Raw genomic sequence first — 21,808 nt, forward strand, 5'->3', positions numbered from 1 at the left:
CACATTATGTACTCAAGAAGTGCTACTCCTCTCCATCCACTCAGCACCACTGTAGACTCATTCAGCAGGAGCTGCCAGGTGCCGAAGAATGGCAGTCAGCCTCACCCCCATGGTGTGTAGCTCAGTTTTGCCTTATACCAAGTTTGCCAGACACTCACTAAAGGAATTCCCTACTTGACTTTAACTGTCCTTCCTACTCTGATCCCCTTAGCTGACTGATCTTATCTTCCACAGCCACCCTACGAAGCCTTGCCTCCTTTCTGTCCCCAGACGTGCCCTACTCATTCCTTCTCATTCCTTCCACTGTGCCTTTACTCACACTCCTCCTCCTCCCTGCAATGCTAATCTTGCCCTTCCCCTTTCAAACTCCCACACGTCCTTTATTTTTGTGCTCAAGCCTCACCTCCTCTAGAAAGCCTTCCCCGATTCCTTCAGTCGACTCTCATCTTCTTCCTCTTCAAACTTCCTCAGCAGTGAAAGTCAGAACCACATAACTGAACATACATGGATAGTTTTCACGGTGACTTCTTGAGTCTTGGTCTTGTCTCCTCAGGAAGTTGATAACTTCCTTAAAAACAGCTGGGACATGGGGCGCCTGGGTGGTTCAGTCGGTTGATCGTCTGACTTTGGCTCGGGTCATGATCTCACTGTGAGTTCGAGCCCTGCATGGGGCTTGTTGCTGTCAGCAAGAAGCCCACTTCTGATCCTCTGTCCCCCTCTCTCTCTGCTCCTCTCTCTCTCTCTCTCTCAAAACTAAATTTTAAAACACATTGAAAAAACAGCTGGGATGTTTTCCCCTTTTCTGCCACCTACCCCTTCCTTACTTTTCTCAGGCTGAGTGCACAATAGGTGTCCAGTAAAGATTTATTGGTTGGTGTATCCATGTGCCTGGGTTTGCCCAAGGGAAGCTGAGGTTCTGGCACTCTTTCTGGCAGTGAGCTCAGGCTATGTTGAGGAGCAGAAGCCAGGGGGCCGGTTTCTGTTGACCTTACCCATTTCTGCGCAGCCTCTCAGGACACAAAATTAGCAGGGTCTTCAGGTAAATCGTCTTTCAAACTGTACTGACCATTCAGTTAATGGTTGACACTCTCTGTTTACTTTAATGATTGCCAAGATCTGTTCTGCACATGATATACTTTGCAGTTCAATTGCCTTGGCCCTGAGGGTAAAAGGCAATGTTTGAAGAGGTGTTTGGGTTCTAGAATGGGTTTGGAAATCCTTTGGTCCACCTCCAGCCACTCATGACACAGACAATAAGCAAAAGGTGAAAGAACACCATGGTACTGCCATACGGAGGAAGCACCACCATCCCCCATCTTGACCTCAAAGGGTCAGTAAGCACTGCCCATGTCTTTTTTTCTCCCTATGGTCATATCATTTCAGAAGCTGGGATCTGTAAGGGATGGAAGGGATGATACCCAGTGCAGGAGCCCTCCTTGCAACTTACCCACACACTGGTCTACATATGGCTGGGGGATGGGGGAAGCCTGAGGGCTGTTGATGAGCCTAGGTCACATTTAGTCTCCCGGATAGACTAAACATGGACACCTGGGTGACAATGATGCCTCTTTCCCCTTGGGATAGGGCAGTAACTCCAGGCTATGTGATCTGTCTCGCCAAACCCATTGGGAGCTCAGGGGATCAATCTTATTTAATGATTGTGTGCGTGAGGAGGCGGGGCTGGTTAATGTTTGTCTGGTTCCTCTTGGGCTGTGGGCCATAATCTGGCTCTGGCCCTGGGCTCTTTGTCCCTCCCCTGGACTGGGCTGACAGTATCTAGTAGCACAGTGCAGACACGCCTGCAGACATTCCCTAGGAAAGGACAGCAGCAGCCAGGTGAGGAAGCTGGGGACTGGGGGAGGTGGGGCTGGGGAGGGAGAGCTGGTGTGGCACAGGAGGGCAGAAATGGGGGCTGGGGAGAGGCTTGGGCTTTGCCTTCTCTTGGCCTCAGCACTAAGCCACTTAGACCCCTTCTGTGCTTCCCTCTGGGCAGAGTGAGGCCCTTCCTGCCAGGTTCCAGGCTTGCTTAGCCTCTCTCTCTAAGTTTCAACTCTTATCCTCTTTCCAAGCTCAGAGCTGCTTCTCCTGTCCCCCTTTATTCCCAGCCATGGATTTCATTCATCCTCACAGGGAGGGCTGAATTCCCAGGAAGACTTGAGGGGTCCCCTCGGTGCGAGGTGGCCAAGTTCGTCTCTTGAAGATGTTTCGTGCCACAGAGGGTTAGGGTTCGGTGGGACCATTGGGCACTGCCAGGTGCTATTTTCCTTCCCTGATTAGAAGGTACACCAGGCGTGCAACCAACCTGGGGTTGCGCTTGGGTGAATACAGTGCACTTAGCAGGTGCAGAGGTACAGCCAGCAGGGCTGGGATACAGGGGCATGGGATTCCATTTTCTTGAGGGGGTAGGCAGACTCAAGCTGAGCTTGAATAACTGATGATTTGGAGATCTAAAGGAGGGGTGGCTTCCCAGCTGTTTGAAAGTTGTTCCAGCTGTTGGGAATGGCATGGCAGTATGCACAGACTTAGAAAAGGAGGAGAGGAGAGGAGAATACAGACAAGAGGGGCGTGAGTGGAGAGACTTATGGATGAGGATGCCACAGAGCAATGGGGAAGGGACCCACACTTTGGTGAGGGGTCACCATGAGTCCCAGGTTGAGCTCCAGCACTTGCTTACCAGCTGTGTGATAATTTACTCAGTTTCTTTGAGCCTCCTTTGGTCCATCTGTGAACTGCAGACAGCAAGCCACAGCTCACAGGCTTGTTATGAGGATGAGAGTTAATGAACATACAGCTTCTAGAGCACCATAGGCATTCCATAAATGGTGGCTGTTATAATAAGCCCAAGTGGAGAGCAACAGGAAGTCAGATAGTTGACTGAGGAGTAAGAGGGTGTAGTCCACACAGTGAGTAAGGGAGCTGACATTAACAGTTCTATGAAAAGACAATGGCAGAGAGAGAAGGAGAAAACTGGAATGAGCTGGAGTGGCCTTGACCCAAGTGTGGCCACACAATACATATGGCAGGGCGGAGAAGACAGGGAAGTGACGGGTGCTGTGGGGCCACAGGGTGGAGGCAGGGGAGAGAAACAGAAGAGGGAGAAGGCTACAGAGGTCTGGCCTAAACCACACCAAACTGATGAAGGCAGCCTGAGATTCAGAAAGAATTCCCAAAGAAAGCCCCTCGTCCTTTCCCAGCCACAGACTGCTTGTGAACTGGGGGAGGAAGTGTGGAGTCTGGGGCTGAATATAACCTCCTCCAGTCCAGCCGGGGCCCTCCTCCAGAACAACAAAAAAAAAAAAAACAAAAAAAAAACCACCAGGATTTCCTGTAGTTGGAAAGAGGGACAGGGAAGAGGTGGGGGCAGAAAGAGAGAGAGACACACTCGATGAACGTGTGTGCTGTGCACACTTGCATGTGCGTGTGTGCGCGCATGCCCATGCATGCAAACACATGTGGGAAGGAGTGAAAGTTTTGAGTTGTGGGCCTGGTCTCAGTCAGAATGCTGGCCATCAAAGGCGGTGCGATGTACAAAGGCTTTGAGGTCAGGAGAAAATAAATTTGAAACTTGACTCTACCATTGAGCAGAGCTGCCTTTGAGGCAAGTTGTTTAACCTCTCTGAACCTCAACTTCCTTGTCTGAAAAATGGGGATAATATTACAGGACTGTTGTAGGGACCGAGTGTGATCTCCTGATTTTGAACTGTGCTCGAATGCCTGGGCAAATCTGAATCCGAGGACAAGGCCAGGGCCTGACATAGCCGGAGAAGTCTTGTCCAGTTAAACATGAGAGCAAAACACGCCTGGAGCCACACAGAGCTTATCAATACCTGGACTTTAACCCAAAGTCACAAAAACGGTTTGGATTTCAAAACCGGGTCACTCCCTTGGATGTTTTAAAATGAAACCCTTGAGATAAGGGATAAGCTCTCCATCCAAAAGGGAGAGCAAAATTGAGATCCCAGTGCCCACACAAGGGTGCTTAGGGGCCCCCAAATGGAGCTCCTGGTTATGCCCCAGAGAGTGCAAGAAGAGGAGAGGTGGAGAGCTACAAGAACCTAGAAACCCAGGAGAGGCCAGGCTGACTGAGGAGCAGAGAGGAGAGAACAGCTGGCATTTGCTTTGGAGTTGGAGGAGGCAGCTCAAGAAAGGTAAGGAAGGGAAAACAGAACAGATCAGGAGGCAGTGGAAAGCCCTGGGAAGGCAGGAGAGGAAAAGAGTTCCCAGCTGATAGGAAAAGGAAGGAGCTACAGGAAAATAAAAGCCAGACCCATTTTTAATCCCCCTGGTTCTAAAAACACTCACAGAAAGAAAAATTATAGGGGTGCCCAGCTGGCTCAAACAGTAGGGCACATGACTCTAGATCTCAGGGTCATGAGTTCCAGCCCCACGTTGGGCGTGGAGCTTACTTAAAATTAAAAAAAAATAATAATAATAAAAAGAAAGAAAAATTATAATTCTAGCCAAGGTAGTAGAACTTATGGGAAAAGTATGGGCTCTGGAGTCAGCTTGGCCTGGCTCAAAATCCGAGTTCTGTCACATAATAACTGCATGGACCCATGTGACCCTTGGACAAATCCCTTCACCTTTCCTTACCTCAGTTTCCTCATGTGTGACATGAAGATTAAAAAGAATACCTACCTCACAGAGTTGTAGTGAGGTTTATATAAGGTAGTTCACATGCAAGGCCTGGTGTAACAGGTGCTCAGTAAATGGTTATTCTTTTTTTTTTTTTGAGAGAGAGAGAGAGAGAGAGAGCGCATGAGCAGGGGAAAGGGGCAGAGGAAGAAAGAAAGAGAATCTGAAGCACACCCAGTGTGGAGCCTGACATGGGGCTCGATCCCCTGACCCTGGGATCATGACCTGAGCCAAAATCAAGCTCAACTGACTAAGCCACCCAGGCGCCCCAGTAAATGGTTATTCTTAAGAATGACCACCTGTTGGGGTGCCTGGATGACTCTGTCGGTTAAGCATCTGACTTCGGCTCAGGTCATGATCTCACGGTTTGTGAGTTCGAGCCCGTGTTGGGGCCTGTTTCAGGTTCTGTGTCTCCCACCCTCCCTCTCTCTGCCCCTCCCCCACTTGTGCTCTGTCTCTCAAAAATAAATAAATGTTAAAAAAAAATTTTTTTCAAGAATGACCACCTGTTTGTGAACCTACTGTGTCTCACCAGATGAAGCATTTCTTTACTAACGCATTTTTTTAAAGTTAAATGAAAAAAAAGACAACCTTGTTCAGAGAAGTAATCTCTGTCCCATGGACCATCCCTCCATCCCCTAGTTTCTTTCACCACCTTCCCCAACTTTTCTGTGGCTAATATCTTCCCCCCTCCTTCCTACAACAGAGAAGAGCACCTAGACCTGGATGCAGGCCTTCTGTCACAACCACTGCCCCTGCATTCGGGGGCAGGAAACCCCCTGCATCTCCTACAGATCCAGGCCTGTGTGCTCTCTTCTCACATCCAGTTCCCTGCTCCCAGCATGATCTACTTTCAACTTAATGGCAGAAGTGCTGGTAGGAGGTACAGGGAGGCCTTCTTTGCCTGCCTAAAGCCTAGAGGGGAATTTCTTCCCTAGAGCAACTGGCAAGCTCAGGAAACCAGGAGTTTACAATGTACACTTGATGTTGGGGTAGGACAGCCACGGAACAGCGTGTTCTATCTCAGGACAGATACTACAGGTCAACATCAGCCTTGGGAAGAAAAAGGGGATAATGGGTCTGGCAGACCACCCACTCTCTCAAAACAACATTGCTTTCTCTTTCTGATAAGATGCTTACTTCCCTTGATTATCAGCTATGAAAAACTGGAGCTGAGCTGAGAACCTTTTGAAGGTTGCTTCATTGATCCTCACAATAACCCTGGGTATTAACCCTATTTATAGATGAGCAAGCAGGCTCAGAGAAGTTCAGTAAGTAGCCCACAGTGGTATTAGGCGAAGAACCAGGATTCAAACCCAAAGGTGTATGACTCCTACCTATTCCATCTTCTAACCTTCTGTTTGCTTGGTTAACTTTTGCTTTCTCCCTCTGGTTTGTACTCACCATGTGCCAACCTGTCCACCAGGGGCTCCTTTCCCGGAAGCTCCAGGAGGGATGGTCAGGGTTTGCTCCATGACACTGGACTTGGAAAGTACTCACAGGTCAACAGCTTCCACTCTTCTCGTGATCTTATGGGTCACATTAGTCCTTGCTTTTGTTGTCGTTCTTTTAAAAAAAAATTTTTTTTAATGGTTATTTATTTTTGAGAGAGAGACACAACACAAGCAGGGGAAAGGCAGAGAGAGAGAGACACACACACAGAATCTGAAGCAGGCTCCAGGCTCCAAGCTGTCAGCATAGCATAGAGCCTGAAGTGGACATGGGGCTCAAACTCACAAACCATAAGATCATGACGTGAGCTGAAGTCAGATGCTTAACAGACTGAGCCACCCAGGCACCCCTGTTGTCGTTCTTTAAAAAGAAAGAAAGAAAGAAAGAAAGAAAGAAAGAAAGAAAGAAAAGTTTATTTATTTTGAGAGAGAGAGAGAAAGGGAGAGAGTGAGCAAGTGGGGAGAGAGAATCCCAAGCAGGCTCCACACTGTCAATGCAGAACCCAATGCAGGGCTCAAACTCATGAACCATAAGATCATGACCTGAGCTGAAGTCAACTGAGTCACCCGGTGCCCCTGTTGTCATTCTTAATGGCTGGCTTTTGCTTTTGCCAACACCATCTATAAAAGCATAAAGAGTATACCGTGGAAAGAGCCTAAACTTCCTCTTCAGATACTGTTGTGTTTTATTCTATTCTAACACTTCTTAGCTGTGTGACCTTGAGTAAGTTACTTAACTCATCTGAGCTTCAGCTTCCTCATCTGGAAAGACTGGGGGAAAGTCCTTAGAGGTTTGCCCAGTGGGTCCAAAGAGAGCACGTATGGGGGGGGAGAAAGCTTAACACAGTCCCTGGCTTGAGAAATATGAGCTCCCTTTCCCCCTCAAGAGCTAAGAGAGCTCACCCATACCCTGGAGGGGATCTCAACCTAGGACAAATCTTGCTGACCCTCGGTTTCTACTAGAGTCACAGGGGAGGGCCTCAGCCTAGAGCCTCCTGGTCCCCTTGGGTCCCCTCTTACATGCACCTGTCTTTGTTCCATCTCTTCCCACCCCCCGCCGTAGCCATTCTTCTGGTGGGGCTGTGGGGCGGGTGCGGCGATGGACCGGGCGGGCACAGAACAGGTGGGTGCAGGCTGGGTGTCCGGCGCTGGGACACAAGTGCTCTGTGTGTAGGGTGGGCGGAAGTCAGGGCGTTTGATCTGAATTCTAAAGGGCGTTGTTCAGAGCCCCACAAAGGTCCCATTGTGCAGACACTGGGTATAAAGCAGCATATGACTCCCCAGCACCGGGCGGCGATGAATTGGGACGCAGGCGCGGACCCAGGGACCACTCCCCCTGCACAGACATGAGACCATAGGGGACCTGTCTGGGTGGCCTCAGGGATAGGCGCTCCCCAAGGTAACGGGCTTTGTTGGGTTTGCCCCAGGTCCAGAGCTAAGGAGCTGGGGGGTGGGGAGCTAAAGAGGATGGCTGATGACAGAACAAGATGGGCCTGGCGAAGAAAGGGGCTGGATAAGAAAGAATGTTGGATGAAAGCGAAGAAGGGAGATGGGGCTCAGGGAGGTTAAGTCAAGTGAGGAGGAGGAGGAGGAAGGGGAGGAGGAGGAGGGGGAGTAGAGGCTGGCAAGGGACATGGGGTGATGAGGAAAGCGATGACCATCCTTGTTCCCTTCCTGTCACTGGCTCTTGGAAGGGGTGACAGGGTGGGGGGTGTGTGTCAGGCAGTGTGATGATGCCCAGCTTTTCTGCCCCAGCTTTCTGCCAGCTTGCTCTGTGGCTCCTGTTTTGCAGGTGTGAATGAGGCAGGATGAACTGGACAGGTTTGTACACCTTGCTCAGTGGCGTGAACCGGCATTCGACTGCCATTGGTCGGGTATGGCTCTCGGTCATCTTCATCTTCAGGATCATGGTGCTGGTGGTGGCTGCAGAGAGTGTGTGGGGTGATGAGAAGTCCTCCTTCATCTGCAACACCCTTCAGCCCGGCTGCAACAGCGTCTGCTACGACCACTTTTTCCCCATCTCCCATGTGCGGCTGTGGTCTCTGCAGCTGATCCTGGTCTCCACCCCGGCTCTTCTCGTAGCCATGCACGTGGCTCACCAGCAGCACATAGAAAAGAAAATGCTGCGACTCGAGGGTCACGGGGACCCCCTCCACCTGGAGGAGGTGAAGAGGCACAAGGTCCACATCTCAGGGACACTGTGGTGGACCTATGTCATCAGCGTGGTCTTCCGGCTGCTGTTCGAGGCCGCCTTCATGTATGTCTTTTATCTGCTCTACCCGGGCTACGCCATGGTGCGGCTTGTCAAGTGTGAGGCCTACCCCTGCCCCAACACTGTGGACTGCTTCGTGTCCCGCCCCACTGAGAAAACCGTCTTCACTGTCTTTATGCTGGCCGCCTCTGGCATCTGCATCATCCTCAACGTGGCCGAGGTGGTGTACCTCATCATCCGGGCCTGCGCCCGCCGAGCCCAGCGCCGCTCCAATCCACCCTCCCGCAAGGGCTCAGGCTTCGGCCACCGCCTGTCACCTGAGTACAAGCAGAACGAGATCAACAAGCTGCTGAGTGAGCAGGACGGCTCCCTGAAAGACATACTGCGCCGCAGCCCGGGCACCGGGGCTGGGCTGGCTGAGAAGAGCGACCGCTGCTCGGCCTGCTGATGCCACGCACCAGGCAACCGCCCATCCCGCCCCCCCAACCCTGCCCTGAGCCTACCCCTCCTTCTCCCCTGCCGGCGTGCAGGCCTCTACCTGCTAGGGACTGCTCCATCAACATCTTCCTGCCCTGCCATCTCCTTTCCTCCCAGGGCCTTCCGTCTGAGGGGCCGAACAGGCTGGGAGCTGGAGGCCACCCACGGCCAGTGCTCAAAGTTGTGGGGGTGTGGGCAGCTCTTCTTGTCCGTCCCCCTTTTCCCTTCCCTCTCCCTCTCCCTGGGGCCGCTGGGGACAAGAGATAGGATGCTCTGACAGCATCTCCAATTGTGAAACTAATCTTAACCCCGTGTTGTCAGATACCCTATTTCTGGAGTCACATCAGTGGGGAGGGACGTGGGCAAAGTGGAATGGAAGGAGGGTGCCGTGGACATGTGGGTGGAGAAGGGAGGGTAGTGCCCACGAGGGAAGGAGGAACAGCACTTGCCGGCCACAAGGAAAAGCAGGACACATCTGGGGTGGAGGAATTAGGGGAGGGAGACGCAGGCAGATAAGTTGGAGTGGGGGTTGGTCAGGGCCACCTTTGCCTCTGGTTCTCAAGGCCTCTCTCTGCCTGAAATGTTACACATTAAACAGGATTTTACAGTAAATGAAGAGGTGGCTTGCGTGTTTGTCAAGTTCTTTCTCCTGCAACCTCTGACCTCCCCCCACCCTCAGATGAGCTGGCCTTGTTTTTTTGCTGATCTAGAAAGCAACAGGCAACAGAAATAGCAAGACCCCAAGCCATTCTTGCCTTGTTGTTCCTGTTGTTGTTGTTGTTTTGGCTTTTGGGGGGGACCATTTTTTTTATAGCAGCTTCATTGGGATCAAATTCCCTTATGCCCTTCCTTTAATTTTATTTTTTCTTGTCCATTCTAAGTATAGTTTATGGCAGTTTCAGAGTTGCGTGCAGTTTTGTAAACGTGACCACAATATATTATAAAACATTTACATTACCTCAAGAAGTTTCCTTGGGCCCCTTCCTCTGATCAGAAAAACATTAAAATGACAACTCCATCTAGAGAGACAGGAAATGATAGAGAAATTTCGCAAGTCGGAGAGGGGAGCACACATCCCCCTCCCCCCAACTCCTAGGAGAAATATTCACCCCCCCCACCCCAGTCCTCCCGTGAACCTCAGCACTCACTGCAAACTGATGCCCCACAAGCCACCCGTTAGATTGCACAGTGACTTTGACCCCTCTCCTTTAGACATAGCCCCTAATTTTATCCTCTTCCTCTGTTTCCCTACACCAGGAATCAATGCCTCCCACCCCAGAGATGTCTCCAACACAGGTCAGACATTTCCTAGCCAGGTCTCCTCACTCACATCACTCTCCCAAGCAGCAGGTAGCCTCCCTGCCTTGTATCAACTGTGAGGGGAAAAGCCCCAACCTGGGACTTGACACAGCTGGCTTCGAATTCTAGTTCTGTCACTTACGAGTAACCCATTCCTTTCCCCAAGCCTCAGTTTCCTTGTGAGCAAAGGGCTGGCCTAGCACATCTCTAAGCTCCCTGTAGCACTCTGGACTTCTGGGATCCCTAAAAGGCTTCCCCGGGCTCACAGGATTTTCCCCATGTCAGAGTCACTGTCCTCACCACTGATTTTTCAGAGTAAAAGTTGCCCCCTCAGCAAGTTTCTCACCTCAGCTCCCCTACCTCTTGACAGAAAAAAAAAAAATGATCTGCCCCTCCCTGTCAGAGTACATTGACTCTGTGTGAGAAGTACATCAGAAAGGAAGAAGGGGCACCTGAGTGGCTCGATCAGTTAAGCATCGACTTCGGCTCAGGTCATGATTTCCCAGTCTGTGAGTTTGAGCCCCGTGTGCTGACAGCTCAGAGGCTGGAGCCTGCTTCGGATTCTGTGTCTCCCTCTCTCTCTTTGCCTTCACTCTGTCTCAAAATAAACATTTAAAATTTTTAAGAAAATTTAAAAAAAAGGAAGGAAGAGGAAATCAGGCATAATCGTATCAGAATTGTTCTCTAGAAACAAGAAATTTCCTTTCTTGCAAGAAATTTCCTTTCTTTTTAGAAACTGACATCATATCCTGTGAGAAGACAAGCCCCCACCCCTAGGTCCCCCAAGGTGGGAGAGATTCCTTTTCTTATCAAAATCCACCCCCTGTTCCCCGCCCCCACCCCCAGAACAGAGCACAACAAACACAGAGCATTTCTTCTCTATCCGAAAGGCCATCAAGAAAAAGATTCCCATGGGGCACCTGGGTGGCTCAGTAGGTAAGTGTCCGACTCTTGAGGTTCATGGGTTCAAGCCCCACACTGGGCTCCGTGCTGATGGTACAGAGCCTGCCTGGGATTCTCTCTCTTCCTCTCTCTCTGCCCCTTTCTCCTGCTCTCTCTCTCTCTCTCTCTCAAAAATAAATAAGCTTTAAAAAAAGAAAAAGATATCCTTTTTAAAAATTTCCTCCTGGTTCCACAAAGGAACCTCCTGCCCTACACACATGAAGAAACGCTACATCCATCATCACCTCAGATATCTAGTTTCTCTTCAGGAGGTTCTACAAATCTCCCTTGGAAAGAGGCTCCAACTCCAGATCGAGGCTTTCCTCTCCAGGGGGCAGTGGTGGGACAACAAAGCTATGAGCAGGCTCTACAGCCCAAGGGAGGACACTTAGCCTTGTGTCCTGTGAACCAGATGGGAGCAGGGCCAAAGGACCCTGAGGGAAGCTGGAATACACAGTGTTTCAGGGAGAGGAGAGGGTAGGTAGGGCTAACCCAGGATTGACTTTTTATTTGAGGCTTGTTCCCAGAGTGTCTGTAAGGGAGAAACAGGAGGCAAGTGGGCGTAGTACCTGCCACACAAAGTACTAAGTGACCGCAGTAGTGAAGAGGGCTTTGCAATGAAGAGACCTGATTTGGGGGCACCTGGGTGGCTCAGTTCGTTAAGCGTCCGACTTCAGCTCAGGTCACGATCTCATGGTTCCTGGGTTTGAGCCCCACATCGGGCTCTGTGCTGACAGCTCAGAGCCTGGAGCCTGCTTTGGATTCTGTGTCTCCCTCTCTCTCTGCCCTCCCACTCACGCTCTGTCTCTGTCTCTGTCTCTCTCTCAAAAATAAATAACAAAAAAAAATTTAAAAGAGAGAGAGACCTGGTTTGCCATTTATTAGCTCTATCCCCTTGGACACATTAGGCCTACCCTCTCTGAGTCTCTGTTTCCTCATCTGCGATATAGGGTTGATAATAACTTCTCTATCTCTTCTTTCACAGAGCTTTGGTGAGAATCAAATAAGATGTGTTCAGAAGCTGGTTATAAACTGTAAAGGGAGGGAAGATAATATGTCAGAAGCTCAGAGACCACAGCCTGAAGGCATGCTAGAACTTGCAGTGAGCCAGGAGGGAGTGAGGGTGCTTCAGCTGGACCAGGGCTAGTGGGAAGAACTTGGCGATAACAGGGTTGGCTCCCCCACAGAGTGGACAGCAGTCCAAACAGCAGAGTCCAAGACATGTTGCAAAGTCAAGGGATCTAATCTGGGAACAGAAAAAGCCAAGTTACAGGAGCTTCTTACCCACTCTTTCTCACGGTCCTGGTGCTTTTAGGGACATTTATGGTCTTTTAGAGGCATCCGTGTGTGGAGGTCCTAGGAGTTGGGGGCAAGGACAAGAGTCAGCTCTTGCATGAGGGGAGTGGCCGGCTGCACTAGGAGAATAGTCAAGGCCCCAGCCAGCTGGGTTGGGATTTCAAAGCAGGCTGCAGTATCCACAGAGAATTGGCATGGCAACCACGAACTGATTCAGATACCCAATCAGATAGCCTGGGTGCACACAGTGGTAGCTAGAGGAGAACGCTTGTTCCATTTACTGGTTCTACAATATGCAAACGCAGACATGACCTATGGTACAGAAGGGGCCATAAAGGTCCACCAAGCTGGGCTCCATTGGATTCTTGGATTAGGCAAGGCTGAACCCATCAGGTGGGGAAAGGATTGTGTTATTCTAGGGAGGGGGGAAAAGGTGGGCAAAAAACACTGAAAGGGGGGTGGCTGGGTGGCTCAGTCGGTTAAGCATCTGACTTAGACTCAGGTCATTATCTTACAGTTCGTGGGTTCAAGCCCCACATCGCGCTCTGTGCTGACAGCTCAGAGGACCCTGCTTTGGATTCTGTGTGTGTGTGTCTCTCTCTCTGCCCCTCCCCTGCTCACGCTCTGTCTCTCTTTGTCTCTCTCTCTCTCTCTCTCTCTCTCCCTCTCTCTCTCTCTCAAAAACAAATAAACATTTTTTAAAAAGCAACACTGAAAGGGTATGGGTGTGATGGTGTCTCGAGTCAGACAAATAGTCTACTGTGGAGAGTTGGAGAAGTGAGGATTGGCTAAAGGGGAGATGGGAAAGAGACAGTATGACCAGCTTATGATGGACCTTGTGTGTCACTATAAGAGGTTAAGACTGTCCCACCAGTGATGGAAACCACTAAAGGTTTTTTTTTTTTTAACTCTTTCTTGTTTTTTAAAAAAATATTTTTTTGAGAGAGAGAGAGAGAGAGGTGGGAGGGACAGAGAGAGAGAGAGTGTGTGTCCCAAGCAGGGGTCCCCACTGTCAGCACAGAACCTGACAAGGGGCTTGAACGCACAAACCGCGAGATGGTGACCTGAGCTGAAGTTGAACACTTCACCAACTGAGCCACCCAGGCACCCCCCACTAAGGGCTTTGAGTAGAGGAATGCCACCTTCAGATTTGTGGTTTGGGAGCTGGCTCTGGCAGCCACATGGAGAGCAGACTGGGGATGGGAAGGGTGAGAGGCAGAATGGCCAGTTGCGGGGCTATTGCAACAGCCCACATGGTGCCTGTAGGATCAGGACGGTGGCAGAAGGAATAAGAGGAGACACACGTGAGAGACACTTTGGATGCAGAATATCATAGGACTTAGATTTCCTTCCCCTTCCTTGACTGGCAGACTCCTAATCATCAAGACTCAGTTCAAATGTCATTTCCTGTGTGAACGATTCACCTCTCTTCCCTCCCCGTCCCCTGCCAAGTCCCTCCGAAAGAATGAGTCCTCCCCTCATTCTGAACTGCAGTACATTGTAGTGCTTATCAAATTGTGTGGAAATTGCATGCCTAGCCTTAACACATAGTAGGTGCTTAGCCTGTTGAATTAAGGGCAGTGGGGAAGTGGATATAGGCGGGGGCAAAGGTTCAGAGTCTTGAAAGAGTAGGGTGTGTTCAGTGTGACTAGAGCAGAGAATGTGTGGGATGGGGTTGTAGGTCATAGTAGGAAGTGGAACTGGCAAAGTAGGTTTAGGCCAGTCTGTGAGGGGTCTCATATGCCATAGCTAAAAGTGTGCAGGACCCTAGGCTCTGAACTATCACGTGTAGGAGTCTTAAAGTTAGCCCCTACTAGACTTACAGGCAATTCACTGCTGCCATAGACAGACTGTGAAGATCTTGAGGAGATCCACGTCAGGGCAGATCTTGGCACAAATAGATGCCTTAAGGGTGATGATGAACTATGGAAGAAAGAGCAGAGTGACCTGAGGGTGCCTGAGTGGCTCGGTCATTTAAGCATCCAACTCTTGATTTTGACTCAGGTCATGATCTCAAAGTTTGTGAAATCGAGCCCCAAGTTGGACTCCGTGCTGACAGCACAGAGCCTGCGTGGGATTTTCTCTCTTTCCCTCTCTTTCTGACCCTCCCCCACTCATTCTCTCTCTCTCTCTCTAAAAATAAATAAACTTTTTTAAAAAGAGTGTAATTAAAAAAAAAAAAGAGCAGAGTGGTCTGATAGTGGACCTCACAGAGAAAGGGGTAATTTACACAGGATGGTTCTCCATTTCTTTCTCTTTAAGTTTATTTATTTAAGTAATCTCTACACCCAATGTGGGGCTTGAACTCATGACCCCAAGATGAAGAGTCACATGTTCCTCTGACTGAGTCAGCCAGGCATGTCAGGATGGTTTGCCATTTCAACTGAAACCCCTCTGGAAAGTCAGTATAGCATAGTGATTAAGAGTGTGCTCCACTTCCTTAGCTGTGTGACTTTAGCCAAGTTGCTTGGCCTCTCTGGATCTCAGTTTCCTCATCAGTAAAACAGTGATAATAATTGCACCTGTATCTCAGGGTCGTAGTGGGGATTAGATGTAATGATTATACATAAAGCACTTAGAACAGTGCCTAGTCGGTAGTAAGCCCTATACTAGTATGTGCTATCATTATTTTCTCTCACTACCTGTGCCATCCTTCAACTACTATTGACCCTCGAACAATGTGGGAGTGGGGGCACTGACCCCCTGCACTGTTGAAAATCCATGTATAACTTTTGACTTCCCAAAAAGTTCACTACCAAGAGCCTACTGTTAACTGGAGGCCTCACCAATAACATAATTGAATAACACATATTTTAGATGTGATATGTATCATGTACTGTATTCTTTTAATAAAGTCAGCTAAAAAAGAGAGAATGTTATTATTTTAATGTTATGTATTTTTAAGAGAGAGAGAGAGTGTGTGTGAGCAGGGAAGGACAAGACAGAGAGAGAGATACAGAATCTGAAGCAGGCTTCAGGCTCTGAGCTGTCAGCACAGAGCCCGATGCGGGGCTCAAACTCACAAGCTGTGAGATCATGACTTGCACTGAAGTCGGCTGTCCAACCGACTGAGCCACCCAGGTGCCCCAGAAAAGAGAATACTATTAAGAAAAACATAAGGAAGAGAAAATACATTACAGTACTGTGCTGTGTTTATTGGGGAAAAAATCCACATAGAAGTGGACCTGTGTATGCAGTTCAAACCGGTGTTGTTCAAGGGTCAACTGTATTCACTGACTCTCTCAGATATTGAGCTAAATTCTGTTTCACCAAAGTAACATGCTTGCTTGCTTGCTTGCTTGCTTCTTTCTTTCTTTCTTTTTTTGACTTTTACATTAAACTTTATTTTTTTCCCCTGGGGTTGTGTGTGTGTGTGTGTGTGTGTGTATTTTTTGAAGCATAATTAACATCGTGTTATATTAGTTTCAGGTATACAATATAGTGATTCAATAATTCTATACACATTTTTCAATTCTCATAAAGATAAATGTATTGTTAATCCCCTTTATCTATTTCTCCCCCTCTACCTCCCTTCTGGTACCCACTAGTTTGTGCTCTGTATTTAAGAGTCTGTTTTTCTGTCTCTTTTTTTTATTTTTTCATCCATTTTGTTCCTTAAATTCCACATATGAGTGAAATCACATGGTATTCGTCTTTCTCTGACTGACTTATTTCGCTTAGCATTATACCTTCTAGGTCTGTCCATGCTATTGCAACTGGCAAGATCCCATTCTTTTTTGTGGCTGAGTAATATTCCAGTATGTGTGTTAAACACATCTTCTTTATCCATTCATCTGTGGGTGAACATTTGGGCTGCTTCCGTGTCTTGACTATTACAAATAATGCTGCAATGAACATAGGAGTGCATATATTTTTGGAAATGATATATCCAATAAGGGGTTAATATCCAAAATATATAAAGAACTTATAAAACTCAACACCAGGAAACCCCCAAACGTTCTGAGTAAAAATAGGCAAAGGACCTGAATAGACATTTTTCCAAAGAAGATGTCCAGATGGTCAACAGACACATGAAAATATGCTCAACATTGCTCATCATCAGGGAAATACAAATCAAAACCACAATGAGATATCACCTTACACCTGTCAGAATGGCTAAAATAAAAAACACAAGAAATAATGTGTCTTGGGTGAGGATGTAGAGAAAAAGGAACCCTCGTGCACTGTTGGTGGGGATACAAATTGGTGCAGCCACTGTGGAAAACACTACGGTGGTTCCTTAGAAAATAAAAATAGAACTACCCTGGGGTGCCTGGGTGGCTCAGTCTGTTGAGCGTTCGACTTCAGCTCAGGTCACGATCTTGCTGTCTGTGAGTTCGAGCCCCGCATGGAGCTCTGTGCGGACAGCTCAGAGCCTGGAGCCTGCTTCAGATTCTGTGTCTCCCTCTCTCTCTGCCCCTCCCCAACTCATGCTCTGTCTGTCTATCTCTGTCAAAAATAAACAAACATTTAAAAAAATGTGTTAAAAAAAAAAGAAAAAAATAGAACTACCCTATGATACAGTAATTCCACTACTGGGGTATATACCCAGAGAAAACAATAACATGCTTTCTTGACTGGCAATTGCCAGGTGAGTATTTGTAAGTAAGCAAGTCTGTATGTTTGCATACATATGTCATAGTACATATGACCATATTTACATATATGTCAGTATGTATGATCATATTTACAGATATGTGGGAGAATGGCTGTGAGGGGACTGTACGTATATGTACATATATATATATATATATATATATATATATTTAAGTAGGCTCCACGCCCAACGTGGAACCCAATGTGGGGCCTAAACTCAGGACCCTGAGATCAAGACCTGAGCTGAAATCAAGAGCCGGATGTTTAACCAACTGAGCCAGCCAGGTGCCCCGGGAGTGTCTTAATTCTTAATGTCACTTAATGAAAAGGATGTGTCTCAATCCTCGATCATAATCTGAAACTTTAAGCTTTATTACCAGACCAAGAAATAATGTAAGTAGGGGCACCTGGCTAGCTCTGTTGGTAGAGCATGTGACTCTTGATCTCAGGGTTGTGGGTTCAAAGTCCACGTTGGGAAGGGAGTCTATTAAAAAAAAGAAGAAAGAAAAGAAAGGGGCGCACCTGAGTGGCTTGATCGGTTGAGCGTCAGACTTTGGCTCAGGTCATGATCTCATGGTTCATGAGATTGAGCCCTGAGATGGGCTCTGCCCTAGCAATGCAGAGCCTGCTTGGGATTCTGTCTCCATCTCTCTGCCTCTTCCCCATGCTCTCTTTCTCTTTCTCCCTCTCTCTCAAAATACACAAATAAACTTAAAAAATAAAGTTTGCACAACCTAAAACTGCAGAACTAGAATTAAAACTTAGACCTATCCTAATCCAAAATCTAGCTGTCTCCTCTATACCAATGTAACCACTCTATACTGCCTTAGGAAAAGTTTCAGGATACAGGGGTGGGTGGGAGGGCCTCAGTATGATATAAAAATACCCCTAAATGGTAGCCTGCTTGAAAACAATGTGCGTTTGGGAATCCCTAAGGTTGAGAGAGAAATGGTAAAAGTTGAGGAGGAGGCTGTCCTGTGCTCAGACAGGGAAGGGCAGTCTGGAGGGAGAAGGCTTCTCCAGGGATCTCTGCCTGGAACAGGATTCAGAAATTCTCTCCCCAGGAAGCAAGGTAATCTGAAGAGTGCAGGGAAGATGGGGAGAAACAGTAATTCACAACCACTGCCTAAAAAAATAAAATAAAAAATTTAAAAGGAGCGCCTGGTTGGTTCAGTCAGTAGAGCATGTGACTCTTGATCTCAGGGTCGTGAGTTTGCAGCCCACATCGAGCATAGGGAATTACTTAAAAAACAAAACAAAACAAAACAAAAACAAAACAAGGGGAGCCTGGGTGGCTCAGTTATTTGAGCATCCGATTATTGATTTTGGCTCAGGTCATGATCCCAGGGTCATGAGATTGAGCCCCACATTGGGCTATGAGCTAAACATGCAGCCTGCTTAAGATTCTCTCCCTCTCTCTCTGCCCCTCTCCCTAGCTCGTACTGTCTGTCACTAAAATAAATTTAAGGGGCACTTGGGTGTCTCAGTTGTTTGAGCATCCGACTTTGGCTCAGGTCATGATCTCTCGGTTTGTGAGTTCGAGCCCCACGTCAGGCTCACTCACTGCTGTCAGCCTGTCAGTGCAGAAACCACTTCAGATCCTCTGTCCCCCCCTCTCTCTGCCCCTCCCCTGCTGTGCTCTTCAATAAATAAATAAATAAATAAATAAATAAATAAATAAATAAATATTTTAAAATAAAATAAAATAAATTTAAAACAAAACGAAAGCAAAAAAGCCCTACCTGCCCAACCCCTAAATCAAGATAAACTTTTCAAACTTCCACTGTTTCTCTGCCTTAACCTTAGGGATCTCAAAGTCACACTTTGTTTTTCACCAGTCTCCCCTTGCCCCTTTCTGTTTCTCCTCCAGCTTCCCTTCAAGAGACAAAGCCCTTCATTCCAAAGTTAGTCTGAAAATGCAGATTCCCTAGAGAATTCATGCCAACTAAAAATCATTCATGCTAAAATATAATCAGCTAGCCAACAAACAAGGTCTCGGTGATTGTGTTTCCCAAAACTTTCCCAAGCCCCTCTCCTCCTCAGCACTCCCATTGTGCTCTTGCCTTCCTTCAGGCCTTGCAATTATCTCCTAACTGATCATTTGGACAATAAAAGCTAACATTTATTAAGTGCTTAGTGTGTGCTGGGCACTGTGGTAAACAGTATCTCCTTGGGGTGCCTGGGCGGCTCAGTTGGTTAAGCGTCCGACTTTGGCTCATGTCATGATCTCACGGTTCATGGGTTCAAGCCCCATGTTGGGCTGTGTGCTAACAGCCCAGAGCCTGGAGCCTGCCTTGGCTTCTGTGTCTCCCTCTCTCTCTGCCTTTTGACCCATTCACACTCTGTCTCTCAAAAATAAACATTAAAAAAAATTTTTTTAAGTGTCTCCTTTAATCCCCATCACTTGTTGAGGTAAATACCATTATTATTATTTTTTTTTTTTGAGTGACAAAGGGCAGGGCAGAGGGGCATAGGGAGGGGGACAGTGGATCTGAAGTGGGCTCTCTGCTGAGAACGGACAGCCCGACTTGGGGTTTGAACTCACAAAGCGTGAGATCATGACCTGAGCCAAAGTCGGGCACTTAACTGACTGAGCCACCCGGGCACCCTGCCTAGAGAGAGAATCTTAAGCAGGCTCCATGCCCAGTGTGGATCCCAATGTGGGGCTCCATCCCATGACCCTGAGACCATGACCTGAGCTGAAATCAAGAGCTGGACACTCAATTGGCTGAGCCACCCAGGTGCCCTTAAATACCATTATTGTCCCCATTTTACAGAGAGGAAACTGAGGCCTACATAGGTTAAGTAACTTGCCCAGGCCCCACAGCTAGGAAATAAGGGGCTGAGCCAGGGAACTGGAACTCACATCTGCCAGATGTCAAAGGTGAAGCACATAACGACTTCTGTACCACTGCCTCCCTGCAACTGGCTTCCCAGGTTTCCTCAGTACCCAGTCCTCCTCCACGTCATGCCGAGACGCTGGAGTCCCCTTAAAGCTTGAATCTTGCTGATTCTTTGTGAAAATATCTTAATGGCTTTCCACGACTTGGAGGAGAAATGACTGGTCTGCTTTGCCAGCACCAGAGGGTTTCCCAGGATGCTGGCTTTTCATTGCCAAGACTGGGAATGTCCTGGGGCCCCTGGCTGGCTCAGTCAGTAGAGCATACGACTCTTGATCTCAGGGTCATGAGTTCAAGCCCATGTTGGGCTTAGAGATTACTTTTATTTTTTTATTTTTATTTTATTTTATTTTTTATTTTTTTTTAACGTTTATTTACTTTTGAGACAGAGAGAGACAGAGCATGAATGGGGGAGGGTCAGAGAGAGAGAGGGAGACACAGAATCTGAAACAGGCTCCAGGCTCTGAGCTGTCAGCACAGAGCCCGACGCGGGGCTCGAACTCACGAACCGTGAGATCATGACCTGAGCCGAAGTCGGCCGCTTAACTGACTGAGCCACCCAGGCGCCCTGAGATTACTTTTAAAAAATTAGAAAAAAAAGCAAACAAACTGAGGATTCCCTGGCAAATTAAGATGGTTGGTTACCTTAGCAGGGCATGGCATGGCATTCAATGCCTTTCACACCCTGATCCCCATTTTCCCAGCAACACCTCCCACCACTACTCACCCTTTTTACTGTGCCCTCTCTACCTCTTCTGCAGCCCAACCACCCCTCCCTAAAGACACTGTGTGTTCTCTCATACCTCCGTGCCTTTGGTGCACACTGATCCCTACACATCTACTCTGCCTAAAAAACTATGCTCACTCTTCATGGGAAGTGAGCTCCCAGGTCACCTCAGTGGGCTCTCTCTATTTCTTGGGAGAGAATAAGTAACCATTACATTCCACCTTGGTTATTTTATTGACACGTGAGTCTTCTCCAGGGTCATGACTAGAGTAAGCCAATTGAGGCACCTAAAAGGCAAAGTTTAAGGAGGCAGTCACTCTCGGGTTTGTGCAAATACCTTCCCTGTACTAGTATGACCCTGACAGTGAGGGCCTTCTTATATTTTGCACTTGATTGCCTCACCCTAGTCCAAGCCCCGGTCTTCCCTTTTAGACTAGGGGCTTCGCAAGAGCAGACTCCAAGTTTTTACTCAGCTCTGTATCCCTAATGACTAGCACAAGGCTAGGCACACGATAGAAATCTAGTTGAACTAATGACATCAGACTCTGCTCTGTTCCAGTAGGGAAAGGAAGGAAGAGAGCCAGAAGGTTTTAGGCCGTGTTGCGGCTGGGAGGAGAAGGGAAATTTAATGGACCTCATCTCAGCCTGGGGATGAGGACAACTTTTCATCAGGTGGCATCTGGCAGATTTGGGCTCCTCCTATTTCTCTGGTCCCTCCCTCTCTGTTCCTTTCGCTGGTTAACTGGAGATACTCCCCAAGGTACCTTTTTTTTTTCTTTTGGTTCTCTTCTTATTCAGTTTCTCCTTTAGCGACCCTGTCCGATCCCAGAGCTTCAGTTAGCTAGTTCTTGGCAGGTGACTTTTAAATTGACATCTCATGCATTATGCTAAGTAAAATAAGTCAGAGAGAAAGACAAATACTGTATGATCTCACTTATATGTGGAATCTAAAAAAGCTGAACTCCTAGGAACAGAGAGTAAAATGGTGGTTTCCAGGGGCTTGGAGGCGGGGGAGATGAGGAGACATTGGTCAAAGGCTCTAAATTTCCAATTATAGGATGAATAAATTCTGGGGATTTTTAAAAAATATTTTTAATGTTTACTTTTGAGAGACAGAGAGCAGGGGAGGGGTAGAGAGAGGGAGACAGAGGATCCAAAGCGGGCTCTGTGCTGATAGCAGAGAGCCCCATTGCAGGGCTTGAACTCATGAACCATGAGATCATTACCTGGGCCAAAGTCAGAGGCCCAACTGACTGAGTCACCCAGGCACCCC

At 48.0% G+C, this 21,808-nt stretch overlaps 1 protein-coding gene across 3 annotated transcripts; it reads left to right on the forward strand.

The window, feature by feature from the left end:
- Positions 1-1,757: 1,757 nt before the first annotated feature.
- On the forward strand, positions 1,758-9,391 carry GJB1 (gap junction protein beta 1). 3 transcript variants are annotated; one of them, XM_030306045.1, is made up of 2 exons: positions 1,758-1,836; positions 7,879-9,391. In XM_030306045.1, the coding sequence occupies exon 2, from the start codon at positions 7,895-7,897 to the stop codon at positions 8,744-8,746; it is 852 nt and encodes a 283-aa protein (XP_030161905.1). In that variant the 5' UTR covers positions 1,758-1,836; positions 7,879-7,894; the 3' UTR covers positions 8,747-9,391. The 3 variants fall into 3 exon arrangements, with proteins under 3 accessions (XP_030161905.1, XP_030161907.1, XP_030161906.1); XM_030306047.1 differs by lacking the exon at positions 1,758-1,836 and adding an exon at positions 1,897-4,148; XM_030306046.1 differs by lacking the exon at positions 1,758-1,836 and adding an exon at positions 7,182-7,485.
- The last annotated feature ends 12,417 nt before the right edge of the window (positions 9,392-21,808 follow it).

Source organism: Lynx canadensis, chromosome X, assembly GCF_007474595.2.
Source record: "Lynx canadensis isolate LIC74 chromosome X, mLynCan4.pri.v2, whole genome shotgun sequence".
NCBI lineage: Eukaryota > Metazoa > Chordata > Mammalia > Carnivora > Felidae > Lynx > Lynx canadensis.

Excerpts from the sequence above, each read along its gene's own strand:
- GJB1 (XM_030306045.1), top strand. The coding sequence starts at position 7,895 with ATGAACTGGACAGGTTTGTACACCTTGCTCAGTGGCGTGAACCGGCAT.